The 21,297-nt window shown below is 38.4% G+C and overlaps 1 protein-coding gene across 5 annotated transcripts in view; it reads right to left on the bottom strand.

The window, feature by feature from the left end:
• Window positions 1-6: 6 nt before the first annotated feature.
• KCNQ5 (potassium voltage-gated channel subfamily Q member 5) overlaps window positions 7-21,297 on the bottom strand; it is a 278,323-nt gene continuing 257,032 nt past the window's right edge. For 4 of the 5 annotated variants that reach the window (XM_005491147.4, XM_074538380.1, XM_074538379.1 and 1 more), the window contains 4 exons: window positions 14,892-15,000; window positions 6,767-6,898; window positions 5,830-5,956; window positions 7-5,472 (listed from right to left, as the gene is read on the bottom strand). In XM_005491147.4, coding sequence (XP_005491204.1) covers window positions 4,531-5,472; window positions 5,830-5,956; window positions 6,767-6,898; window positions 14,892-15,000 — 1,310 coding nt within the window. In that variant the 3' untranslated portion in view covers window positions 7-4,530. The remainder of the gene's footprint in view (window positions 5,473-5,829; window positions 5,957-6,766; window positions 6,899-14,891; window positions 15,001-21,297) is intronic. The other variant, XM_074538381.1, reaches the window with a different exon arrangement.

Genomic DNA, 21,297 nt, shown 5'->3' on the forward strand with positions numbered 1-21,297 from the left:
TCATGGTACTTTTCAAGTCATTTTTATTAACAACAATATGGATTCAACTTTGCCAAGAATTTACAATTAACATTGTAATGTACTGGCTAATGTTGCAGTGTCAGTGGAATCAGCCATCGTGCTTTCTAAGCCTGCTACGAAACTTTTTTTTTGTCTTTCAAAGAAGTCAAAAATGCTTCCAATAGCAGATGACATTGGATATGTCGAATTGTTCTGTGTGGCCACAGCTGAGTGAATGGCCACATTTGCATCCAGATGAATGGATAGGAAAATATTAAATATTACATGCTTCCACTGACATTGCAGGGAACAAATCTTATTTCAAAAACAAATTAATCTTTTTAGACAGTGACAGCACATTGTGTGATGTTGTAATCCATTTGAATAAAGTCAATTAACACACTTGAAAAAAAATGTGAAGCAGAAATACCTGGGACAAATTCTTTTCCATATTTCATTCAAACCCAGTGAATCCAAAAGGATTGCATGACAAATAAGTCAGGATAAAAGTTGGCCCAGAGAGGCAAGTTCCTTTCTGGTACAGGTTGTTCAGTTCCTGTAAGGTCAATGGAACTGAGTGTGATTATCCCAATGGAGGCTGAGCTTCACCCGGTTGGGCAGTGAATTCATTGAAGTCAGTGAAGCCATCCAAGGATGAATTTAGCCTCGGGTGTTTAAACCCTTTTTTTCTCCATTCCTTTGCTGTTATATTTTTTTTCCTGCTTATTCCTACTTTCTGAATATTCTGATTTTCTCTGTGCTTTTAAAAAATGTCGCTTCTCTCCTTCCCTTTTTTTATCAGTACTTTGTGCGTTATTTTTTATATAGTCAATGTGACAAGGGTAAAGTCAGCTAAGTATTAGTTTCCTCAGGAAATAACTGGAATATTACCATTTTCACTTCAAACACATGCCCAACAAAATCAGGATTTGAATCTGAGTTCCCAATTCAAGAAAAATTCTTGAATTTCATAGAATGAATGAATTCCATAGAATTTTTACTTGAGTAAGGATTGCAGGTCCCAATCCAGAAATACTACTGTACATCAGATGTTCTACTATACATCAGCAATTCAGCATGATTTGACTTATCACAGAAAAGCAGGTGAATTACTCATCACCATACTACAATGAGAGCAGTCACTCTAAGTAGGAGTGTCTCAAAAACATATGGAACAACTGTGGGCACTGTAAATAAAAGTGTATGATCTTTGCAATCTTGAACCCTAGGCTAAAACATCATATTAATTTTTAAATAAAAAGTATAGATCATATAAGCCAGGAGCAAATACAAATTTTTGAACAAATAATAGTCATTGAAACCATTCTTTTCAGCTCTCTCTTCATTCAGGTAGAAGAACATGCTGACCAGAAAACAGTTATTTAGATAAGGCTTAAGTCCTGAAGCTCTTACTTAATTTCAACTTCTCTCTTCAAACAATTCTCAAGTGGATTGTTAATCAGAAAAAAAATTAAAAATAAAATTCTTTGTCCTTACTCATGAACAATTCTTATTAGTTGTCATGAGCTGGACTTAAATAAGGAGCTCAGGACAAGAGAAGCCAGACAGGCCCTTCTTTTGTGAAACCACTGAATGACTGTCAGTCATGACGCTGTCTTTTAAAGAGAGAGCATAGAAACTTCTCATGAGGAAATATGAGTAAAGCTTATAAAAGTCCAAACAAACAATTCTTCCTCTTTAAAATCTCATATATTCACTACTCTTTCTATTTTCTATCAATATAATGTTAAAAAACCCTATATGATAAGACTTGCATCTACAAAAATAATAATGGTGACCATAAAAGAAAAAAAATTAGAATTTTAAACCTTAATTTGAAAAGATACGATCTTCTGGGTTTATCAGTACTTTGTAAAGACATTAATATTTTCATACATAATTTATAGAACTCATTCTTTTGTGCACAAAATTGTATTAAATAAATTAACTTAAAGTTAGAAGGACTCAAGCATCTCATTTAAGGCAAAAATACCAAGTTTCTGTGAGATAAATTATCAGCAAACCCCAAGGCCCTGTTTCTGTGCAGAATCGGGACAGGCAGGGCCATCGCTCAGTTCTCCCATCGGCGCCTTCCAGCTGCAATGGGGTGCAACATCTGCTCCTGCAGATGGAGGTGGAAGAGTGGTGTCCAATTCATGATGCCTTGGATTTTCGGTCTCGTCAAGGAGGGGAAGGGAGTTTCACTGTGGGCACACAGCTGCCGTGTGCCCAATCGCTTGCTCCTTAACTGAACCTGACAGCACATTGATGCTTCTTAGGTCAGCAGGAGGCTTCACATGAAAGGCAAGAAAGGCACCATAAACAGGAAAAAGGAAAAAAGTAGCCTAAAAAACTATTATAATTTTTAAATTTTCAATACTTTAAACGTACATATCTGTCTGGATAAACTGCAGACATTCAAATAAGTTAACAGTTAAGTGAACTGAGATGTGGGAAAAAATGTATTTATCCTCACAAAACTGCTGTTGTAATCAGGCTTCGCTATGGTCAGATTGCACATAAAGGAAAACAGGAAAGGCTGAATGTGGTGAACTATATGGCAAATCAGCAGTGAGGAAATTGTGCTTCAAGGTGTCTTTCAGGATTTAACAACTGAAGTTTGCTCCGGCATAAGCCATGGAACACAGTGTACCATCCATGGACCCCGTATAATGACACAATATATACACTCTACAGTTTGCACGTACTTTCACATAATAATAAAGTTCTCATGTAACATCCAGGAATACTTCTGTAAAGCAAATGGAAGCATAAGTTACAATGGTTTCATAGTAAACAGATCAGCTCCTTCACAATACAATCTACAGCATTTAGCCACAGTTAAGACTGGAGTGATGTTTTTGATGTACACAGCAAGTTCCCAGCGGGTCTGGGCCTTAGTAAACACTGCCCTGAGTGAGCTGGCACTGGCACACCCGTACATTCGATATTCCTGCTGCTAGAGAGAAGCTGAGCCCAAGCTGGGTTGTCTACAAGCCTGTGGTGCAGGTGGGGTGACAATCTGGCAGGAGGCAGCACACAGAAACCTCATTCAGCTGGGAAGAGTGAAAGGGTTTAGGGTCTGCAAAGGGTTCTCCCAGTGGCAAAGCCTTGCTGGGGATGTGCAGGCACGCACTAACACTGCTCCTGCACCTCAGCAGAAGTGAAGTGTAGGCTAGAGTGAGAAAAGAAAAGAGGGTGTATCAGGCAGGAATGCTCAGTCTGATTAGGCCTTGAATTTGAAAACTTGGATTTTAGCAGGAAGGAGTCTGTGAGTTCTGTGTTGGAAAGTTCACAAGAAATTACTGTAGTTGGGACATAGTGTTGAGCTGAGTGGGACCATTTTCCCTCTCTCCTCTTCCCCTTTTATTAAAAAAGCAACAAGACCTTGCCTATGTGGCTTTTTTTTTTTTAATAACACTCAGTATCTGTGGGAAAAAAACTAAACGTAACTTTTTTCCTTCTTTACCTTTCTTGTTTTATTTTCTGGGATGATTTCCCTTCCTGCCCATCTAAATCAACATTATTATTTGTTTATTTTCCCATTGATTGTGTTGTTTTTATCCCTTCTGTCCTCTTTAGTTTTACTCTGTATTTCAGTTCCTCATTTTCCCTTCTTGTCCAGCCTTATGAAAGTGCTGTTGTAGTATCAGGTTGGGATTGCAAGGAAAATTGCCAAAATTTTCACAAGAAGGAAATATTGCTCCTACAATAAAGGCAGCACCTGCTTCCTTCCCTCACCTACTGCTGCCAAAATGGTTCAGATTCACAAGTCAGCTTCTCAATGAGACTAGAAGAAGGAGAGATTCCCTTGAATTTTCAGTGCAGTCACTCATGTTATCCACTTCTGAGGCCAGACCCAATCCTTAAAATATAAACCTTTTGTAACAAAATAGTTCTTCTTATAAAGAACAATGTGACAGTGGTGTGTCAGGTACTTCTGCCACAGCACTGGACAGGTATTAACATACTGTTCTTCAGAGCTAAAAATAACTGATACTGATGAGTTAATGTGTCTATCTTGCGACTGTCAGCCATTTCTAACCCCGTGTTACTCATTTCCTTGGTACCTTGCTAGCAGCTGTAGATAATCTTTTTGTTGTAAACATAAACTATCATCTAAATCAGGACATTATATATATATATATATATATATATATTTAATCAGTTCAGAAGCAAAGTGCTTTAAACCTTAAGATTTTTTTACTTCTGCCCCATAGAAACAGCACAAGGTCTAAATGCTCAGTTTTTTGTTTTTTGATACATCCTGCAGCATTAGCTTTGTAGGCAACTCATTGTTTAAACCTACTGTACTACATGAAAGGCTGCTGTACTGTAGGTGAAAATTTGGATGTTAGCCATTGCTTAGACATGCTTTTTCATGCAACTAGGAAATATGGGCTCATTCAACTGCTTTGCAGATTCATCCTGATTTTTGTGATTTTATCTTATTAAAAAGGCTTTCAAAACAGTTCATGCTATGATATGTATGACTAGAGGAATGACCCAGCCAATGAAGAAAGCCAGAAGTTATTTAAGTTTGACATGGAGCAGATTGAGTGCTTCTGTACCATCCCCTGGCTTGCAGATGTTTTGAGATGATCTTGATATTCCAGTCCTTAGAGAGTCAGCAGAGAGAGTTGTTTCCACTAACGGGCGCGAGATGGCTTCAGTAGTCTCTGTCCCTGCCTCTGTCTCCAACTCTTCATCTGTTATAAATAATTTTGACTCCCTCCATTTAGAGTATACATCTTGGCTACCTCTGGAACCACTGGAGTCACTGCCAGCAATCTGTATATTCAGTTCCTCTGTTGACTGTATAAGGTTTTGTACAGATAAAGATTTTCCTAAATCCATTTGCGCTACAGGTTTAACTGAGAGCAAAGGTTCCCCTTCTGTATCCAGACTTTTTCTCCATGTGAGATCCTTTGTCGCACTAGGCTGTGCAACTTGTCCATTATCCTTTGATGCAACAAGGCAAGCGGTGACATTAGAAATATTTTCCTGTGTGGTTACAGGAATAATATGAATGGGCTCAGGCCTATTGATATGCTTCATCGATGAGAAGGGTGGTATTTGTAATGTTGTCGGAGTTGCTGGCTTAGTTGTCTGGTTTATTTGGTTTGATGTATTATTTACTGTTGCAGGTCCATCATTTGGCACTTGTGTTGCTTGACTATGCATAGCTGGACTAAAAGCATAGTAAGCCTGAGTGCTAAATTCATTTGGTGTCAGTATAAGCTGTAGGCCACGAGGCAGATTGGCACTAGCTGATCTGGATACACATCCACTAAGTTGTGCAGAATTAGACAAATCTTTGCTGTCTGATGGACTCTGATAATCAGAAGTCTGCTCACACTCGAAAGCTGGCATTTGAAATGAAGCCAAGGTGAGTGCAGATGCAGATCCTTTTCGCAAAACTTGTTGATAAATATCTAATAGACAGTCCAGTTTTGATTCAATGGATTGTACCTATATGAGAGGAAAAGGTCAACATTAGTGCCAAATACTAATTAAAAATATCTGGAACCCAAGCAAAGGGAAAATGTAACTGCTGAAGAGAAAAATGGAAGTAGGTTGATGCACGCTATTGACCCTTGAAAGAGAATGTCAGAGGCCCTGTACATTTTTGTACATTTTTCATAAGCAAGCTGAGAAAAGGGGAGAAGAGGTTAAGGTAACAAGATGCCTATAATTTTTATTTCAATGTATAAACAAAGCAGATACTAGAAAAATAAATTAATCTGTTCAGCTTTTGAAACTGGCAATAAAACACAGAAAAGGTGCAAGCAATAAATCAAGATGAAGTAACACAGACAATCACTCTACCTGTTTCTCCACTTTGACTACCCGCCCTAACATACTGACATCATCAGTTGTCTCATGCTCTGCAGGATTCTTCTCTCTGCTTCTTTTATCTGCTGTGATTTGTCCTTTCCCAAGAATTTGGTCAACGCTGTAAGAGAAATCAAAAGCTGTTGCCATTGCTGGAACTGGCATAAATGTGGAAGTGTTCGCTATATTTATATGTTAAAAATAAAAATCACAGTACTTCAGCAAAGCACTCAAAGAAGAAGATAAACAATTTTATTAATTAAGGGAAATGAAAAAAAAAAGGAATGATTTTTTAACATATTAGACTGCTTTTCTTTATTGTTGGCACTAACCAGGAGCCAGAACTTAGCCATCATCTGGGAAAGCCAAGACTAGACTCGCTGAAAGGGGGAAAGAAGAGGGGGCCTCTCTTAATGGCTTGATGTTATGGAGAAACAAACATACCAGTGCCTCTCCCAGCTCTCCCATCCTAACAACAACATCCACTCCTGGGAGACCTGTCAGTTTGATGCAGGAATCCCTAACCTTCTCTGATAATGATAAATATGATGTAATGTTGTTTGGTTTGGTTTTTTAATTAGTGTTGCTGGGAATCTCTAACATAAATACTACATTACCAGTAGTTCTCAAATTCTTTTATGTGAAAAGAGGAAGTTTGGGATGGAAAAGAGGCAGTTCTCAATGTCTTCCTCAGCCTTTTGACTAAAGTCCTTGTTTACAAATGGACTTTACAGATAAAGGATTACCTTTTTTATTCTTCAGACTTCCATTTTCTGAGATAAATTTGGATACATGTGGTTTTTTTTGGTTTTGCCCACAATACAATTTCTGGCTCAGCTGCGTAACACAGAAATGTTAAATGTTGCCAATATACTTTATGCAGTGAACGACATTAGACGCTTATGCAGAGTGTTACTAATTCTTTCCTTACCGTGACTGAAGACTCTTAATCCTGCATAACATGTCTAGATGACCTGCTGAATACTGTTCAATGACATCTTTGACATCATATGGGCGAAGAGTTTCCTTAAACTTTCTCTTTGCAACATGAAACTTCATAATTCTGTGGGGGAAAAGCATTTTATAGGTTAATTTTCAACAGTTGTGGAACCATAGGTATATTTCACTGACAAAATTTGATAGCTTATTTTTAAATGGAAGGTATTTTCAATATAGCTCATGCAGGTGAACTAAAAAAACATGATTTTTTTTTAAGTACAAATTAACTATAGCTATGTCTTTGAATTGTTTGAGAGATCAGGTAACACTGTTTTAAAGACTGCAGAGCAGGTTTAGTGTATCAGTATATACTGGTTCGACTTTTGTTATGCTATAGGTGCTTGATATGAAAGATATGCCTGACATAAACCTGGGATTAGTTTCTCTGACTTGAGTGAGATATCATGTCAGCTACATTTGTGCATAAGATACTTCTGTTCTTGTTACAGGAAAGATTTCTTTAATGAATTGATTACACAAACTTAAATAAGAGTATTCTTGCTGTGGTGTTCATTTTAAGTTCCTTGCTCTTCTCTTTGTGGGAAATAAAAAAAAGGCACCCCATTAAGTTTTCATCAGTTTTTATTTTTTAGTTAACATTCAGGCCAAAATACTTGTTTCCAACTTATTTGGCTAACTTAGGATCAGATTTTGCAGGCTGAAGAGAAGTTTTCATGTTTATCCCCTAAAATATATAGAAATTATTGCTTAATTAGCATTCACAATTTTTTCCTTGAACTTTACTACAGAATAGTAAGCTTTCAGGTAACAGTAAATGTCCAAAATTGATGAATGGCATACATGTTTTTATGTGAGTCTTGCACAAGTTTCTGTGATATGTGACATGAACATGTGATGTCCCCTGAGTAGCTCTTAGAATAAAAAGCTTGATATAAAATCGCAAATTTTAAACAGTAAAAATGACAAATTTGGAAAGTAAATGACAGTGAGATGATTTTCCCAGTCAGCTGGTAGAACATGAAATTTTCCTTGGTTTACATAAGAATTAGGAGAGGAGGCAAGGGATCAGATGTATTAGCCATGCTGGTCTGTGCTGCAGTGCTTATGAATTCCCATTAGGGCCAGACTGCTGATAATTTTGCTATCTATTGCAATTGAAAAAGCAGAGACTGTAAATTGGTATTTTATCCCAAATGCCAATATTCATGATAATATATTCCCTCTGGGTTTATTATGATATGTATTTAGCAGCTGTAAGACAACAAATTATAATAAAACCCAAAACATGGTTCTCACTCTCTGATAAAAATAGATTATTAATGTTTTAGTGGAATTTAGAAAAATCATTCTTCATATAGTTAGGACAGATACTATGATAATAGGTATGTAGCATTGTATTGATAGTATACAGTGATCCCCTAGTGATTTTTGTATTGTACATAAATATTCTTACAGGTAATGTCAGCCTTTTCTCACAGTACTTAGCTTGTTGGTATTTCCCATTCTGGTGACTTTCAGTTAAAAATTAGATTGTTTGTCACTGGACTAGAACTTGAACTATGATTCTGATTATAGAAATTAAAGCGGAAAAGGCCTGTTAGGAGCAGTCCATCAACTTGACACTTCAGGACTGATCTCCATGCACTTTCAAATATTTTGGATCATGGGCTTTTCTCTTTTGCATTACCAGCTGGTTCTACAAACCAATGGCTTTTGGTATCTTTTGTAATCTGGAAGCCTGTGAAGCTGGTATGAATCTGGGATGCAGATTTTTTTGCCTTTTTTTTTTTGTTTAGTTGTCAAATTATGCCAAGATGTTGGTTTATAGGACCGTGACAACCTAATCTTCTGAATCTAGTTTTTTATTGAGGTTATGAAGAATAAATCATGCAGCTGACATAAAAGACAGTATAATAGTTTTGTTGTTACTCTTATTATGTTTCAGTGGTCACAATGTTTTACTTCATGCATTTAATAAAGTAAAAATATGAAACTCTATTAGTAAAGAAGAGCCAGACAATTATTGGCATAATTGAAGACAACTGAATTTACCACAAGTGGGTGATTTTACAAGGGAAAAGGCAGAAGACTAATTATTATTAAGAACCATGGAAGCTTCTTAATCAGTTGGCACAAAAGTCCTCATTACTACTTTGCAGCTTTATAACACTTTTTTTGCTTATCAAGGTAGTTTGTTCATAATGTTCAGAAGTCAAACAGAATTGAAAGCATCACAGCTGTGTCTGTACTACACTACAGTGAGCTGTAACTGTGCTATTTCTGGTTTAGGTATTAGCTCGTGTGATTCCATCTTAATTGTCTCAACAGACCCATATTGCTTACTTCTTTTTGTTCAAGCACACAAAATTTTACATAAACTGTACAAAAACTATTGCACTATTAAAAAAACTCATTTTAAAAGCCTGCAAATTAACTGAGGAAAAGAAAAGCTGAATCCTTGGCAGTGATGGAGCCTTGCAACTGCTTTGCAATTATTAAATTTGGTTGAATCTCCAGTTATTTAGTGTCAGTTTTATAAAATCAGTTGGCATCCGGTATCTTGAAACCACTATGTAAATTAATGTTCTGTGAGGGTGGTACGGCTCTGGAACAGATCACGCAGGAAAGTTGTGGATGCCCCATCCCTACAGTGCTCAAGGCCACGTTGGATGGGGTTTGGGGCAAGCTGATCTCAAGACCCAAGCATCCTTGGAGCGACCGAGTGGGAGTATCACTGCCCATAGCAGGGTGGTCGGAACTGAATGGTTGTTACGGTCACTTCTACCCAAACCACTGCACGATTCCTTCTGTTTGGACACCCACCCAGATAGATGATGTACAACTACGTAGACTGTGAGTTCCTGTGGGATAAAAACACAGGTAGTCGCAGGTAATCCGTCCGTACAAAAAGGGGAAATGAGCACCGAGTGCCGCACCCGCAGTGTTTCGGAGCAGCAGCGCCGAGCCGGGCCGGGCCGGGCGGGGCAGGGCGGGCCCGGGCTGCCCTTCCTAGCGGCGCCAGCAGGGGGCGAACAAGGCCCGTCACAGGCGCCGCCGCTGCTGAGGGCGAGGCCGTGCAGGCCCCGCGGCTTTGGAAAACTTCCTCTGCCTGTTTAAATCCCTCTGTGCCATGAGCGAGGTGGCATTTTATAACTGAAATCTAATGTGACAGGCGATACGCGGTTGTAAACACACCCAAGCCACAAGCATAACAGTGTTCTGGTAAGAGTTAGTCATAAAAAGTAGCTTCTTTCAGTCATACATGCAGAGAGGAGCAGAAAAAAAAAAATAGTCTGTTAAAGCAGACCAATACATAAAAGTGCATTGTGTAGAATTAACAGCTAAACCACAGGTCACACTAATCTTTCTGTACCCTGATAATTTGTGGAAAGTTACAGGTCCAGTACCAACCTTTGTCATATTGACCCATAGTGGCCAAGAGCAGCACCCATTTCATTTACCTGTTCTCGGATGCAGGACCAGCCTTGCTCTAAAATGACAGTGCTTTCTGTATGTGCATATTGCATATCTTCCCTGGCATTCACTGCATTTTAATTTGCATTCATGATGCCTGTTCCAGTTTTAAAAACTATTTTGTTTTTATTTTATAAATAAAAAATTTTGGTTTTGTTTTTGTTTTTATTTTATAAATAAAAATATTTCCAGTATTAAAAACTATTTTGCTTGTCATTTAGTGCATTTTCCTGAGGCTGGCACCAAGTTAGAACATCTCTAATCCTTGGTGCAGCCCTGTCAAACTCATGCCATCGTTTTCAAAGCTGTGTCTTGTCAGTCTTGTCATAATGTCAGGAAGAAATGGAGCTTCATTCTACTGGGATTCAGGTGGAATCATACATGGTTACTGCCTTGACTATTAAAAGACAGGTAGGTTGTTTTATCCATAGCCCGGTGAGGTGACCACAGCTTGTTAGCTCATCTACAACATCAGGAAAGCAGGTGCATAGAGATTTAGCTGTGCTGGTGCCTCTGTCTCACTACCCTTACCTTGCCAAATATCCCTTCTTCCTGGTAAAATGCAATGTGCAGAAGAGATCAGGATCCAACACAGAGAGGCCAGCAGACAAAGGTATTTGAGTTCTACTACATGTGAGGCAAGTGAGTCCAAATTGTCTTCTCTTTCATGTCCCGACCTGACTCATCCCCTACCATGATTTCCCCCCAAGTACAGCGCTGTCCTAGCCAAACACATGTATAAGAGCCTTGCATGGCTCTGAATACCATCTGGCAGAAAATAAACAATGTGTTTGGATTTAAAAGAAAAAGGGGATTCTGAAACACTACTTTGAACAAATTCAAAATGGCTACTAAAAATACATTTTATAGGTATTGCAGGAACATTGTAAAGACTGAACATAAATGGTAAATTATATTTTCCATCTTTGTCTGTTAAATATGTATGACTGTTCAACTATACAGCTTATCAGCTCTAGAATTCTCAAGTTTCATTACATTTAGCCAGAGTTATTTTTTTTTCTTAGCAACAAATGAAAACATATCTTTGCAATCACTAGGGTTAAAGAGAGAAAAGACCTATTAGGTCAGTACTTTCATCTTCCTGCCATTGCAGTTATTTTCTATTGCATATTTATTTATGCTTCTCAAATCTCATTTTATATTCCATAAATAGTACAGTAATTCCATCATTTCCATGTGGAAAGTATTATTGAAATGAGTGCTTCTTGCTGTGGAAAATGATCAGAGATATCACAATATAGGGAAACAAGGTATCCTAATCTTCCTTTTAGTCTCTTTTATACACATTCATCATTGTGAATTAGCAGAGCTGGAAAAGGCAATGTTTTTTGTTAGTCTCCAGGAACTCTGCAGGATATTAATGGCTTTTTGTTCACAACAAGTCTGGGGATGGTTGAGTAGTGCTGAAGACCCTGCTGGCGCACAGGCTCAGTGCATTGTTAGCAGGGACTGCTTTGTGCACTGCTCTGATCCCAGCTGGAGGCCATGGATGAGCAGGACAGGTCCTGACTGGGCCCAAGGCGTGCTGCAGTGCACACCATGTTCCACCACACTGCCCATCTGTTCCCTGCTCACCCAGCACTCTCCATCAAGCAGCTTTCCCTTACTTTCCCTATCCCTCAGCTGAGCTTTCCTGACAGAGAGCTTGTGGAGCAAGAGGAGATGGAGAGGGCAGCACATGAGATAAAAGACTCAGTTTAGGAGGCTTTGAGAGCAGACTGGGAGCTTGACATGCTACCAGACAGGTTTGCCTGGTGGGTCTTCAGTAGGACTAGTTGAGAGTCCTGTCTTTTTTTGAAACCAAAATGTTGAGAACTTTTTCAGGAAAGGAGTGTTTTTTCCATCCTTTGTTTTGGCTACAACAAAATGAAAGTTTGGGGGTTTGTTTACTTAAAAAGCTGCTTTAAAAAATAAAGTAGCCCTGGAAAATATATAAGTAAACAAGGTCAAAACTGACACAGTAGACTTTGAAATAACCAAAATGAAAAATTATAAATAAACCAGTTTTTGTCTTTTGCTATTTCAAGGATGTGCAACCTGAGAGTAAGCAGCATATTTTAGGCACCTTGCACAGAAAAAAAAATGCACCCCAAATGTTTTGATTCCAAAACTGAGAGGACCTACCTCTGTAAATCCACAGGCATGAATTAATTTTGTTAATTTCATTTCCCCTGAAAATAAAAGTGCCATTTTGTCTTTGTAAAACAATTTATACCCAGGTCTAAGCAGGAAAAAATAATTAGACTCCCTGATAGCAATTTTTCATATTGATGCATCAAGAATGGATTCAACTGTCTATGTTTATATTTGGGGTCTTTACCTAGTGCATCATAAAACTATGCAAGTGCCTTCTGTCTTTGCCTGCCTCTGTATACCAGCATGAAAGGAAAACCAGCCTTCACCCTCCCCCACTGCCTTTGCAATTCAAAGCTGTTTCTAAAAACACACTTCAAAATGAGGCACAAAGTTTCCATATAGGCAGATGTTATCATCTTGAAATTCTACAGTTACTATATAGAGTCTCAGATCCTTCTTCAGATGTTTGCATAGATCCCAGTGTAGTCTGGTAACAGATACTCTGAATAATCAGAAAGAGGTGTATCAGCTACCTGATGAACTGAATTATCAGTCTCTTGATTTTGAGAGATTAAAGTATAGCATATACAGAAGTCTCAGGATCATGGCATATTTCTGCCTTACAGATGTCAAACAAAGGTCAGTTTCTGAAGCAAGATGCATGTGTCACTTGTCATCTTGCAAAACACTAAAATTTGCAGGGAGATGGGAGAGATTAATGGGTAATTGATGGCAAGTGGAGATTCTTACTTTCAGCCTCAGTGGTGACATGAGTTGTTTTTCTAGGAGGCCAGGGATTCAGAGTAAAAGTTGGAGATAATATAAAAATTTGATTCTCATCAGTTAAATAGTACATGTCTGAAATAATCAAATCTTGCATCTTTGCTCCTCTTATTAGAACATTTCTATGGATGGTACTTTGGAGAAATTTTCCTAACTATATCCTTTACATTTGGTTACTTTCCATTTGAGCTGATAATGACCAAGAGCACCAAGCAAAAATGCAGATGGTGCATTGAACAATCCAGTGACCCCCTAGAAAATGAGCTCCATGAAATAAGTATTAAAATGTGAAGTCAATCTTAAGGAATTTGGAGAGTATGAAGAATGATTATCCTTTGCCAGGACAAGTGGCAAGGTGCACCTGGAGCCAAGAGTTATCCAGTCTGTTCAAAATGCAGCATCACAGAGAAACATCTTTGACACCAAAGCCAATGGAATATGCTGGCTGTTCCTGATGTGGGCATTTTCCATTTGAGGGAATAGGCTTGCCTTGTGGGTGGCTGTCCACTGTGAAAAAAGGACTTCTGTCACCTGCTGAAACATTGGGAGCAAGAGATGGTTTTCAGCAGTGACATTTGGCTTGCCAGTTGCAGTGGCTGTGGACACAGGCCTGGTATCTGAATTGTCCTGTGAGGTCATTTCCAGGCAGGTTGGAAAAATGGTAGGAAAAGATGTCTGCAAATGATCTCTCAAGCTGTCTGTGCCAGTAGAAAAGTTTCACAAACAGCCTTACTCACTATCTCTCTTCATTTTACTCAATGGAAAAGGGGAAGGAAATACAAGTAGCCCATAGGTTATCACTGCATGAAATTATGTGATACAAAGCTCAAGTTTTTTCTTCCTATGGTGCTGAGAAAACTCAGGCAGGGGTTTCTGTACAGGAAAACATTGTCTTTCCATGGAATTTTGCAGAAATTCCTTTTGGCTGCTGCCTGTCTGTCTGGCTGCCTTCCTGCCCCCAAGAAGGTGCTGGACCCTGATGTGATGCAGAGGCAGTGGGGTGACCCCCAGCGATAACCTGAGGTTTGCTGCCAGCAGACTGGGAATGCTTGAGCTGTCCTTGCTTGTTGCTGTACGCCTCATAGTGGGGATTTTGACTGTCAGGATTTATACTTCAAAATACTCTGGAAGATAAATAGCTTTGGCAGTCTCAAGAGGGTGAGTTTAAACTTTCAATGCAGGTAACTTTATAAGTTTCAATGCAGTTTACTATTTTCTTGGAAAATGAGACTATTTGTTTTAAATTATTTGGGTTATATTTAGTTCAGTGGATAGTAGTAGGCAAGATTTTCACAATTGAATTAATGTAATTATTCTCTTCTGAGCAGAAGAAATTTTCAATAAACGTCGTATAACAGTCTCAGGAATGTAGAAATGCAGTAAAACCCTACACTTTTAAAGGAAATAACTTTTCCAGGCAAGGTGCACATACTCAGTAAAAGTACATCAAATTGTAGTTTGGATAGCATAAAATATAATGGAAAACAGCATCCATTTCTCTCTTCTCTGTGTCAAATCATGTAACATTTTTAGATATTGAAAAGCTGATAATGGAACTGATAAAATGTTTTAATTTAACTAAAATAGAAAGGAAGCATAATATATTAGCAGCATTAATTATGTAATAAATATAGCCATGGAACTAGTTCAAATAGCTATCATTTTATAAATTGACATGCAGTTTATTAGTATCCTGAATAAAGGAAATTCAAGTGTTTATTCATTCAGTATTTTCTACTCACCTGATAGCTCTGATGACAGTTTTAAGAGCAGGGGTGAGATCTTCCACAGACACATCACACTGGCACCCTTTGTCATCATAAACATCATCTGTTCCAAGACTGGTGTCAGCTGCAAAAGACAAGAGGAGATTAAATAAGAGAAATTTAAAAATCTCTTCCTTAGTGTTTTCTAACAGCCTGCACAGCGCTTCTGGAAAAAAAGGGGCTATGTATGACAGACCTCCATCAGTTTATGAACTATATGATGCACTTGTGTGTGTCTATGCTTGTGTCATAAAATGCCTTAGTAGTCCCAGAATAATTAGCAAAAATTAGAAAGGAAGAATGCCCTAATATTTTTCAAACTAATTAATAGCTGAAAACCAGCATGTTATTCCTGATATCCCATGGTTTTTCATCACATTCTCTATTTTATGGGAAAGTAGTGAACTAACAGATGTAATGGCAGAATCAGAAGATGCTGAAGTTATATTATTACAGTTTTACCACCATGGATCAACCTGGCATTGAAGGCAAAGGAGAAGATCCATTTCATTTAATAAGCAAGCTGTGGAATGACCCAACACGTTATTACAGGTGAAAATAAAGAAAATACTTTTTTACCAAGAATGAATAATTGTCACCTTCAACCTCAGAGCCATGTAGGTATTCCAGGCTTCCTTTTTCATAGGGACTTAAGCCAAGTTACTGTAAAAAAAAGTGGATCCTTTACATTTCCTAAACACCACCTTGCAGAGTTGCCATCATCTGCGAATTATCTAGAAATCTCAGAAGTGTCCATTGTACTCAATACATAAAACAGGTACTGATGCATGATTAAGTGGTTTACAAGCTTAAAATGTGCTGGAATGCAAATGGAGCAAGAAGGGCAGGGTCATGGATGCCCATACATCATCTATATTTCAAAGGCACGTGAACTACAGGAAAATTCTTTGGGGTAGGTGCTTTTCCTCCCAAATCATCTTTCTTCAACTGCATAAAATCCAAGTGCTCAGAAGAATTTCACTCAAGGTCAGTGTATTTCATCATGTAAGTGTTGTGCATCATGAGGAACAGAGTGTAAAATGAGTGACATGAAACAGAGAAAAATGATGGGATTCAGTAACCCTCAATAACAGAGAAGATTTCTTCCCAGTCCTAGGTTGCTGCCTACATTCATGCTGTTATTTCAAACAACAGGTTTAGTCATTCGGAAACAATTCAAGTAAATAATTTCAGGGGTTTAAATTATAAGCAGATTTGAAGCACAGTCAGACACAAATGATTACAGGACATTCTTTCAAATTCCTTCTTCAGGAAGACTGCAGATTAAAGATGGAAAATATTATTTGTCAGTCAAAAGTGCCTGAAAATGTCATGGTACCTTCTAAATCTAATAGGGATGCCATCTTGGCATAAACAGTTTTGTACAGCATCTTCAGAACTGATATTACTGCATTGTTTTCTTCACAGATTTAGTGTTCAGCCATGCACATTTTTTGTTTGGGTTTTTTTTTAAAATGAATCTGGCTAGCTCATTACCCTTGGGATCATATATAATTTTTTCATCACTCTTGCTGAACTGGTACATTTATGACAAACATCTGTAGCTTTTAATAACAGGTGAATTAATCTTTGACAGATCAACCTAATAAAGAAAGATGGCTTATAGCCAATGTTTAAGTCCACATGAAACAATCAAATGCAACCATTAAAATTAAGTTTTAAACTGTAAAAGTGAAATTTCCATACAAAACTTTTAAGTGCTATTACTATAAGTCATGACTGCAATGATGCCAGGAGTCTTTTTTTTCTTGCACTCTTTTGTTAGCTTCACTCCTGACTTGGCTTATCTTATTGACAAAATATGCATCTCTCCACCCATTCTGTCTCAATAGCATTTGGATCCCTGCCCAGAAATGTGACTAGCTAAAATAAACTTTATAATTAATTTGATAGGTATATACACTACCTAAACCACCATCTCAGGACATGCTAAGTATTCCACAACACTAACTTTCCAGGTGTCACATCTGATCAGCCTCTCCAGTTACCTCTTCCAGTGTGGAAATCTCCCAGCTCATTTTTAAGTGCCATATTAAAACCAGAGCTTTTTATGCTATTGGTATTTCCAGTGACTCTCTAATGTTTGAATCTATTCAGTTATGCCAGTATAAATTAGGAAAAATACTGCTCAGATCACAAGCGCTATAGCTGTCTAAACCCAGTGAAACAGGAGACTCCAACCTGAAAGTTTAAAATAAACATGTTTCTGTATGGCTGTCTCACAGATACGGTTCCTGGGTCCTTTGCCAAGTATACTGTCATTAATAAAAGGGCTTCCTTATCAAAGTATATCTTTGCAAAACTGTTTGGAGAACTGTGTGGTGCAATTACAGTGTTTCATGTTGTTCCCTTGTGGATAAAAAACTCTGCAAAATTTTTAGACAGATGCTGGGAAATTCTGATAAATTTAAGCCATCTTTAATAAGAAATGCTGCTCCTAATAAATCACTTTTCTTCTTTCTAATGTTCCACTGATATGAATTTTCTTCATTATGGCAGATACTCAATATCACAGGTCAATAAAGCTTGTGAAAAGCTATAGCCTTGTTTGATTCCTATGGGAAACATAAATGTTTCTTTAGGAAACTAAGCAGACCTGGGAAAAAGTTTGGGAAATGCATAGTAGCAATTCGGAGAAAAAAAATCCAGCTTAAAACACCACTGAAATCAAAGTTCACATTCTTACCAATTTTTCCAGTGGAAGCTCATGTTGTGCACCACATAGTTACGAGGTGAGATGTACTTGTACGCTTTCTGTCCCTCTCGAGTTCATCACTGAGGTCAGGGCTGAGTTGGGGTCAGTTTGGCTGCTTTAGCAGCTCCAGCTGTTCAAACCTCTGCCAGCTCCCAGATGGGGCTAAGCTATGCTCTCCAAGCTGCTGTCTGTTCCCAGAGAGAGCCCTTCCTTCCTAGGCATTACTGGGGCAGCCAGACCCCCCAGTGCCAGCTCATGCCTAGCCCTGCTCACATCCACATCCTTCCCTGTACCCTTTGTCTGTGTCCTCTGCTCTCCTTGGGGATGGCTGTGCATGTTCCAAGTGGGCTCCACAAGGAACTGTGGGGCAGCAGCTGCTCTGCATGAGCCTGGCTTTGCTGCCAGTCTTTCCTAGGCTTAGCCCCCATCTCTCTTTCTCTCCAGCTACCTCTACCACAAGCTAACCACCTTTCAAGTCTGTTCCATGGGCAGCTCAGGAATATGGCCTAAACAATGCCCCAAGTGTCTTTTAATACACATTAAGACAACCCCCTGCATGTCTCTTTAAGCAGGGCTCTCAGTCCACTGGACAATCCAGACCTTTTTCTAGCACCAGCATATTTAGAATTCAGTATGTGTTTTGATCTTAAACTAAGAACGTGTTTATTTCACAACTGATGAGGCATCTGCCATTGTCTTATAATCTTAGACATTATTTACTTTGGGCTACTGTCTGGTCTTTGCTGCTTTTTAATTTCTTCCTCTTTCTTCCCAAACAGTCTTTGATTTAATCACACAGCAAAGCAGCAATTACCAAGAAACAGAAGAGGCATGCACAAGCCAGTAAAATTGTCTTGATATTTCCCCTTTTTTCACAGTATTTATGCATTTTTCATGCAAACTCTAGTTATTTATGATCACCACAAATGAATGGGCAAAAAAATTAGGCCGTTCTAAAGCATTATATGTCACCAACAAAAAAATTTACAAGTTTGTAGCTGCATTTCATATGACTCTGTGCAAAAGTTATTAATAAGGCTTGATTTATTATTTCTGTAAATAGTATGTGTCCTTTCTTAGAAGTGTTTTCTGTTGTTTAATAAGATGCTTTGGCACTGAGAAAACTGACATTGCTCTGATCACTCTGATAGCTCCTTGCTTTCAGTATCAGTAACATTCAAGTAATTATCTGCCTGTTAAACAGAATAAAAAAGATTTTTGAATTTTTGTTTTCTGGGAACAGCAATATGCTATCAACAACAATCCAGCATTAATAAATGTGTGTGCCAACACAATGAATAATCCTATGGAAGTGCATCTGACATAGTGACTGGTATGGTGATCCCAACATAGACCTCTTGACTCATTTCTGGAAGCCCTCAGAAGCACTTGGATCTTACTCTGACTGCACAAGAGATAGTTAAGGTTCTTCATGTGGGTGATATAAATAATTTTGCTGAGGCTGACAGCCCACCTTCTCACAGAAACCACCTCTGTACCCCCCCACTACCAAGAACCAGACCATGCAAAACCAATACAATGTGGAAAAATCTCAATAGGCACCTGAAGTTGATAGCCTGCATATGACTTGCACTTACTCATGTTACAGCACAGTATTGTGTTGACTTGGTTAAAAACACACTGGTTTGGAAAAAATGTCAGATTGATTTTCATTTAAATGTATGACTCAAGGTGAAAATTGGATGGTGGCCTAATTTTCACAGGTGCAGAGTAACTTTAAGCCATAGTTTTTAACTATCATTATCAAAATTGAGAGTTTGAGTTGAGAATTGAAGTCCAAGCAATTCATAATGCAGCTCCACAGCCTGTTCTCCACCTTGCTCAGCAGCCTCACGGGAGTGCAGAGCTTCTCTGGCTGTCCAGGGCAGCACGCTGTCCAGGGCTGTCCAGGGTGACACGCTCATCTCGACACTCATTTTCTGTGTGAGCGGTCAGAAAGAAAATGAGTGGGTAATTCAGTGCATCTAACTTCTGGGCAAGGGAACTTGGACATGAATTCAAAGCTTTTGGGGGACAGATTGTCCCTGTGGGAGGTGCCAGTGCATAAGTCTGCTGCAGCAGGGGGGTCCAGGCAGCTGCTTTGTTATGAGACTCCAAACTGCCTAAGTCTACATGACTGCTGAGCTCAGATGAACCCTCTTGCTTGAGAAGTAATGCCAGCAGCTTAATACTCATTATTCATTCTTTCAGCCTCCTTGGTGAGCAAATAGAGCCTCTGCTGTGCTGTTCTATGTAATGCCTAGGGTATCTGCTAGGTAGGTGTATGTCATTCACCTTTACCCGCCTTTGAAGTACCTTTCTTCACTATGAGCATTTACTGTGTTAGGGATTTAGCTTATATTCTCAAAAAAAAAATTCTTTACATATTTTGTAGTATTTCCACAGATGCTATAATGCACAGAATGTTTCACAAAATCTCAGTTACTTTTTTCCCCTCAAAAATTACTCTGTGTACAAACATCCTGATGGTTCATGTTCATGTGATTCATGCCATTTCCCTTTCTATAAATGAAATGTGTATTAGCCTAGTGCCTTTGTTTAAATATGATTCATGAAACTTCTCGCCTCTTCACAAGCTCTCATTATCCTCCTGTTTGTTGAACAATGAATACAAAATCCCTTCACTACCTCTACAACTGATTTTCTTTCCATTTTGCCTTTGCTTTGAAACATCAACAAGCTGGCTCTCTCACAGTACATAGTTCACTTCGTTTTACTTTGATTGCTCACCGAGTTCCATAGGAAAAATAAACTAAAGAAAGCAATGCTAATTGTGATGGAACTTAATCACATACTTAATAAGAATGCCCAAAGCTTCCCCTGAGTGGGAAAGGCAACAGCCCATGTTTACATGCTTTCCAGAGCAGAGGCCAGAAAAAGGAGGCCCAAGGGAGTGAATTATGTATTTATTTCCTTGATCGCTGGAAAAAGGAACCAACAAATGGAAAGACTTTCTTCTAATCAAGAAAGAAGGAAGAAGGCGGAACAAGTAGAAAATGACACCAAAATCCCTCGTAGCAGACGACAGTGTACAAGTGGAGAAAATAAGAAAGCGGGAATAAGACTTACAACATTTAAAAATATTGTTTACAGGGAGCTTTTATGAAATGGTTGCCATTTCCATGCTAGAAAGAAATTTTTCAGAAAAGGAAGGAAACTGGTGGCAGTACTGATGGGAAGTTCAGTAGTGCTATATCAATAGCCCATGCCTTATATTTCTCCTGAAACAGACAAAGCATTCCAGATGGGGAGGAGAAGAGGACGTTATTGGGAACTGCAGTGCAGTACGACACACAGTATCTTAAAGGATATCCCTAACAACATTATCTACGTTAAAGCATTTCTGAAAATCCTCTGGTTTGGCTAAAATGGAAGATAGAATTGGTGGAAAGTTTTTTTACATATTCTGGATATAATGATATAGTTTTCTTTCTCTGTAAGTGCAATTTTTTTAAGGTCAGAAACCTAATTTATATCAATTATCATATAATGCAAGTAAGTTCCAAACATCTAAAATTCAAGCATTCCCTTCCCTTAGTTATTATTTGACTTCTCAGAAATTTCTGCACTGGCAATATTTCATGGAACAGCTCCCACTGCTTAATTAAAAAGGAATCCTTTTAATTTTGAATGATGATATGGAGG

The sequence above is a fragment of the Zonotrichia albicollis genome, chromosome 3 (assembly GCF_047830755.1).
Source record: "Zonotrichia albicollis isolate bZonAlb1 chromosome 3, bZonAlb1.hap1, whole genome shotgun sequence".
NCBI classification, from domain to species: Eukaryota; Metazoa; Chordata; class Aves; order Passeriformes; family Passerellidae; genus Zonotrichia; species Zonotrichia albicollis.